The sequence below is a fragment of the Brassica napus genome, chromosome A10, assembly GCF_020379485.1.
Source record: "Brassica napus cultivar Da-Ae chromosome A10, Da-Ae, whole genome shotgun sequence".
Taxonomy (NCBI): domain Eukaryota; kingdom Viridiplantae; phylum Streptophyta; class Magnoliopsida; order Brassicales; family Brassicaceae; genus Brassica; species Brassica napus.
This window is the reverse complement of record NC_063443.1, coordinates 3584733-3591677: the sequence shown is the minus strand read 5'-3', so window position 1 is coordinate 3591677 and position 6945 is coordinate 3584733. Positions and strand designations below refer to the sequence as shown.

The following is a 6945-nucleotide window of genomic DNA, read 5'->3' as shown; positions in this document are numbered from 1 at the left end:
TAGGTAGCTTGTATCCTAAGCTACTTCAAGCTTATCTCAACATTCTCCCCTTTAAGCTTGAAATTCTTTTCTCTCAAATCTTCCATTCCTATGAAACTTCTCATTTCCAGAAACTTGATTCTCCCTAGTGCTTTAGTTAAGATATCAGCTTTTTGCTTCTCTCCCGAAACATGCTCTACTTCAATCTGTTCCTTTTCCACACATTCTCGTATGAAGTGATATCGAGAATGTATGTGTTTACTTCTTCCATGAAAGACTGGATTCTTGGTGAGAGCTATGGCCGATTGATTATCGATCCGTATAGTTACTTTCTCGCATGGACGTCCGGTGACTTCACTTAGCAACTCTTGCAACCATAAGGCTTGTCTTGCTGCTTCTGTTCCAGCCATAAACTCCGCCTCACATGACGACAATGCAACAACATCCTGTTTCTGTGAACACCAAGTAATCGGACTTTCTCCAAGATAGAATATGTGACCGGTTGTACTCTTACCATCATCAGGACAAGTGTTGTAGCTGCTGTCACTATATCCAATGAGCCTTGGCATCTTTGAGGCTACTCGCCGAAACGTTAAGCCCAAGCTTGTTGTTCCCTGTAGGTATCTTAAACACTGTTTCATCGCAGCACCATGTGATGCTCTTGGTGAGTGCATGTAACGACTTAACACTCCGACGCTATAAGCCAAATCCGGTCGTGTGTGTAGTAGATACCGCAGACATCCAACGTTTCTTCTAAAACCTGTAGCATCAATCTCTTCCTCTGTTTCGGCTTTGAATAACTTTAATCCCGCCTCCATTGGTGTTTGTACTGAATTGCATTGGCTCATCCCAGCTTCTTCTACGATCTTGAGTGCATATTGAGCTTGACTTAAGGTGATACCTTCTTCATGTTGATGAACTTCAATTCCAAGATAGTATGTTAACACACCAAGGTCACTCATATCGAATTTTGATGCCATTCTCTTCTTAAATTCTTCAATAACTTCTCGGCTTGTTCCCGTCACAAAAAGGTCATCTACATAAACTGCAACTATAAGAAGATGTCCGTTTACTAGTTTCTTATATACCGATGGCTCCTTTGTGCATTTGTCAAATTTTAATTCGACAAGTATCTTGTTAAGCTTTGTATTCCAGGCTCTTGGCGCTTGTCGAAGTCCATACAACGCTTTGTTTAGTCTATAGACTTTATTTTCTTGACCCTTCTTCTCAAAACCTTCAGGTTGCGATACGTACACAACTTCTTTTAGTTCACCATGAAGAAACGCTGTTTTTACATCCAGATGATGTACTTCCCATCCATTGGCTGCTGCTAAGTTGATAAGAAGTCGTATTGTCTCTAACCGCGCTACTGGAGCGAAGACCTCGTCAAAGTCTACTCCATATTGTTGTACGTATCCTTTTGCTACAAGTCGAGCTTTAAACGTATTGATTGTACCATCTGCGTTTCGTTTGAGCTTGAAAACCCACTTCAAACCAATTGCTTTAGCTCCATATGGCAAGTCAACCAGCTCCCATGTATCGTTTTTGATAATGGATTCAATCTCATCTTCACAAGCTCTCGTCCACTTCTTTGATTTCTTTGCTTCTGCGAAGCTTACCGGCTCGTCATTGAGGCACATCAACAGCCTCTCTCCTTCTTCGAACGCGAACAAGAGGTAATCCTCTAGATACTTTGGTTTGACCGTAACTCGCGTTGATCGTCTTAGAGCCGGCTGTGAAGCTTCCTCTTCATCAGACGAGACCTCCTCTGTTTCGTTACTCTGGTTTCCTGTATCGTCTTCTTCGCGTTCTGCTTCAGTGCCTCCAAGCTTGTTAAGCGTGTTAGACTTATCTTCATTTTTCTCTTCGATCCCATGGTTCCCATATTCACCAAGTGCCACAGTGAAGCTCTCATCACTCTCTTCTCGTTCATGTTCGTTGCTGTCTTTACCCCAGTTCCAGCTCTTTGTTTCGTCGAACACGACGTCTCGACTCACGATCACTCTGCGTCTTTCTGGATCATACAGGCGATAAGCCTTTGATCCAGGTTCTGTTCCAAGATTCACTAACATCTTTGACCTGTCATCTAGCTTCCTCAGCTGTGATTTCTCGACTTTTGCGTATCCGATACATCCAAATACTCTAAGGTGATCGATGTTTGGCCTTTTATCGTGATACAGCTCATAAGGAGTCTTGTCTTTGAGTGCTCTTGTTGCGATCCGGTTCAAGAGATAGGTTGAATGTTGAGTTGCTTCTCCCCAGAAGTAGTTTGGCATATTCATATGTTTTAGTATACTTCGAGTCATCTCCATCAAGGTCCTATTTCGTCTTTCAACCACGCCATTCTGTTGTGGACTGTACGGAGCGGTGAGGTGTCTCTTTATTCCCGATAGCTCGCAGTAGCCATTAAACTCTCCGGAAATAAATTCTCCTCCTCTGTCTGTTCTAAACGTTTGAATCTTCTTTCCTGTTTCTTGTTCTACTAGATTTTTGAATTTTTTAAATGTCTCAAAAGCTTGGCTTTTCTCCGACATCAAAGAAGTCCACATGTACCTTGAGTAGTCGTCAATGAGAACAAAAATATAGCGTTTTCCGGCTTGAGTTCTTGGTGTTATCGGACCACAAAGATCTCCATGTATCAGCTGTAGTTTCTCGGTGGCTCGATAGTGTGTGGCTTGCGGAAATACGCGTCTTGTTTGCTTTCCCATTAGACATGATTGACAAACTTTACTTTCAACGTTCATACTTGGCATTCCTATCACAAGCTTCCGTTGTGCCATTGACCTCATTGTCTCATGATTTACGTGACCCAACCTTGCGTGCCACTTGCTCGATTCGCTTGCCATGGTTAGGTGTGCTTTTAAGTCATCCGTTATACCCATACGGACCTTGTATAAGCGGTTTCTTGATCTCCTTGCTGTCACAAGTATTTTTCCTTGTTGATCATGCATAGTTAACTGCTCGCCACTCATATGAACGTCACAACCTGCTTCGGTTGCTTGGCCTAAACTGATTATATTGCTCCTCAAAGCAGGAATATAGTATACATCTGTCATCTTCCTTGACTCTCTATTCATGTCAATGAATGATATCGTTCCTTTGCCTCTGATATCAATGCGGGAATCATCACCAAAACGTACTTTTCCTGTAATTGCCTTGTCGATGGATGAAAAATATCGTTTATCTCCTGTCATGTGGTTGCTTGCGCCGTTGTCGAGATACCACATATTCTCTCCTGCATTTGTCTCGAACTTCTCGGGGACTACGTTCTTCTCATTCAAGAAGACCAGCTCGTGCATCATGAGCTCGTCTGCGTTCCGCGTCTCATCATTCTCGGCTTCTTGTGTCTCTTGAAGTTTGAGATGAAGATCCGGGCAGTCTGCAACAAAATGTCCGGTTTTATCACATCGATAACATGTTATCTTTGAGTAGTCGAAATTTCTTCCACGTCCTCTTCCTCTTCCAGAGTAGCGTCCTCCTCGACCTCTACCTCTATACTCTCTGTTATAACCCCGACTTTGATAGCCACCAGAAGCTGTCGATCCTCCATTGCTGTTTTGATACAACTGATTTTGTTGGCTTTCACTATTTGCATACATAAGTTTTCCTTTTTCTTCTTCTGGTTCTGTTTCCTCAGATACACGTTCCTCGTATGCTTTCAAACGCCCTATTATGTCTTCAAAACCTGTATTGTTTAGGTCTAATACTTGCTCTAAAGAAGCCACGATTTGTATGTACTTCTTTCTAGGAAGACACTTAAGAAACTTTCGGACGAGTTTCGGTTCTTCAATATTGACTCCTAGTGCTGCAGATTTTGATGAAATCTCAGAGAGTTTTCCAGCAAAGTCATCAATCTTCTCGGAATCTTTCATCTGCAACCGATCAAACTCAGCCATTAACGTTTGCAGTCGTGCCTCTCTTACTCTTTCTGCTCCCATATGTCTCAGTTTAATCGCATCCCACACCTTTTTTGCTGTATCAAGTTCTCCTACTTGAAGTATAAGAGCCTCAGGGATAGATTGAAATAACAAAGCTGTAGCCAAGTCATTCTTCTCGCTATCTGCAGATTCTGTCTCAATTACTTCCCAAGCTTTGTGTACCTTCAACATTACCTTCATTATCATAGCCCATACTGTGTAGTTGCTCGAGGTGAGCATCGGACACTTAATGGATGAGGAACTGCCGCCTTCTTTCTTCATTGTCACCGGAATCACTTCTCCCATATCTTTTTCTGAAGCTCTGATACCACTTACCATATACATTGAAGCTAGGATTCAAATTTTTCCATTCTGTGATTTCAATTATAGTTTCATCAACCAAATCTGACATTCAGACTATTGTATCAAACCTTAATCACACGAACTCGTATCACGTCGAGATTGATCACACAGATATAATAAGACCTCAATTCTTATTGCTTTAGCACTCACTCAAATCTAAAGCTCACAACACATTAAGTTATACCACATGTTGGTATCTCCTTATATAAAACTCTAATTATCCTAAACTCATTAGGACTAACACAAATATATTTCCTAATCCTTATAGATAGACATAACCTATTAGGATTAGGTAGCTTGTATCCTAAGCTACTTCAAGCTTATCTCAACACATACTTCATATATGGACCCGGTTCAGACATTCCTAGCTAATATAAAGCTTGATGATTATGTTTTAGGTTGTAGTTTAACCAGTCATCCCTTAAGTAAACCTTAAGAATGTATTCTGCCTAGAGATTCCGTATTCTACTTACATAAGATTTGTGCATCCATTATCCCCCAAAAAATGGATGCCTTGCGATGTGCAATAACCCTCTTAACTTTATCATGCCCATCCACAAATAGCAGTTTTTGCTTAACAAAATTTGCTCTTCTCTTTTTTTTATTAGCAACAATTTGCTCTTCTCTTTACTTAATCAACCAACGAATACTTCTCACCAGTTTAAAATTTCTTACAAAAAGTTAAAAATCCGAAGAAAAGGTCGTTTCATATATTATACGTGCCATCTTATTATTAGCGGTCCCTCCCCCCCTTACTTTAAAACATTATGACGAACAAAATATCAAATATATAAAACAATGTTATCATATCAATTATGCACATCATGATTCATTCCCTATATAGCTATATTTAGCAAGAAAGGACACCAACCATAGGTACACTTATAGAGATTATTTTAGTAATAAAGTGGACAAAACAAAACAAAATTACAATTTATTACGTGTCATACTCTCATTGCTTAGCTACCTTATTAAAATGCAAACAACCCTCAACTCTTCTTTCCTCCATCTCCCAAGTCTCATAATATTAGAAAACATCAAGAAACTAACAAACCTTTTAGGTTTTACGCCACATTCTTAAGTCTTAAACCAAAATGCCCCGTTCCGACCGGGTCCGGGAATATTCTTGGAATCAAAGCGAAGAAAACAGCCTGGTCGGGTCGATTGTTCAAGAAGAAGGCCACATTTACTCGTTAGCAGCGACAAATGATCTTGTGTTCACAGGATCGGACAATAATCACATTAGGGTTTGGAAGAACCTAAACGAGTTTAGTGAGTTTAAATCGAACAGCGGTTTGGTGAAAGCGATAGTGATATGCCGTGAGGATAATAATAATAAGGTGTTCACGGGTCATCAAGACGGTAAGATCCGGGTCTGGAAAACCTCGCACAAGAACCCCCGAGTGTACACACGCGCCGGAAGCTTACCGGCTTTGAAAGACGTGTTGAAGAAGTCAGTGAAGCCGAGTAACTACGTGGAGGTGAGAAGACGTCGTACGGCGCTGTGGATCAAACACTCCGACGCCGTTTCGTGTTTGAGCCTTGTGGAAGATCAAGGGCTGTTATACTCCGCCTCATGGGATCGGACGGTCAAGGTTTGGCGCATTCACGATTTGAAATGTTTGGAATCTATTAAAGCTCATGATGACGCCGTCAACTCCGTCGTAGCCGCTGGTTCCGGCGAGGGTCTTGTGTTCACTGGCTCGGCCGATGGAACGGTTAAGGTTTGGAAACGGGAGGTTCGCGGGAAGCGTACTGCGCATAGTTTGGTTCAGACTTTGCTGAAACAAGAATCTGCTGTTACGGCTTTGGTTACTAGCCACGTGGCGGTGTATAGTGGTTCTAGCGACGGTGCTGTGAATTATTGGGAGATGGGAGAGAAGAAAGTGTTGAAGCATTGCGGTGTTTTCAAGAAACACAGGCTTGCTGTGCTCTGTCTCGCGGCAGCTGGAGAATTGGTGTTTAGTGGTGCGGCGGATAAGAAGATATGCGTGTGGAGGAGAGAAGGGAGAGTTCACTCGTGTGTGTCGGTTTTGACTGGTCATACCGGACCGGTTAAGTGTTTAGCGGTGGCGGAACCATCGGGAGGAGAGGGCGAAGACGGAGGAGATGGGAGATTGATTGTGTATAGTGGAAGTCTTGACAAGTCGGTCAAAGTTTGGAGGGTGCCATGTCATCATATGTAGGAGGACTTGGCTTGATTCTGCGAGATTTGGGATGTATGGAAGTTGAATAAGAACCAGAACCAATCAAATGTTTGATGATTATAAGGACAACCATATGTAGGAATCTATTATGATTATAGTAATCTAATATATGATGCAGCCATGATATGTTTGAGTTCAGATTTAACTATAAGCTAATAACTGCTTTTGTTTAACTACAAGTTAGTGATACTAAAATGACGTGGCAAACTTGGATTGGAGAAACCACTAGCAGTGTTAAAAACTTAGAGATACTAGATATTAGATAGCTAGTGACGATCGACAAAATGTTCAAAATAAAAAAAAACTAATCCGATTGAAAAAATAATGAATAATCAGAAATTTAGCACTTTTTAGTTTATCTACTAATAATAGCAATCCCAATTAATTCTAAAGGTTGTCAGTCCACTTATGTCGAAAGGTTGTGTCTTTTGAAAAAGAAGTGTAAAGAGTTGTGTCTTTTCTAAAAGTTCTATGTTGGA

The 6945-nt window shown here is 41.2% G+C and overlaps 1 protein-coding gene across 1 annotated transcript; it reads left to right on the top strand.

Moving 5' to 3' along the window:
• The first annotated feature begins 5171 nt into the window (after nt 1–5171).
• Nucleotides 5172–6645, top strand: LOC106363945 (protein JINGUBANG-like). Its single transcript, XM_013803598.3, has one exon. The coding sequence runs from the start codon at nt 5354–5356 to the stop codon at nt 6443–6445; it is 1092 nt and encodes a 363-aa protein (XP_013659052.2). The 5' UTR covers nt 5172–5353; the 3' UTR covers nt 6446–6645.
• The last annotated feature ends 300 nt before the right edge of the window (nt 6646–6945 follow it).

Excerpts from the sequence above, each read along its gene's own strand:
- LOC106363945 (XM_013803598.3), top strand. The coding sequence starts at position 5,354 with ATGCCCCGTTCCGACCGGGTCCGGGAATATTCTTGGAATCAAAGCGAA.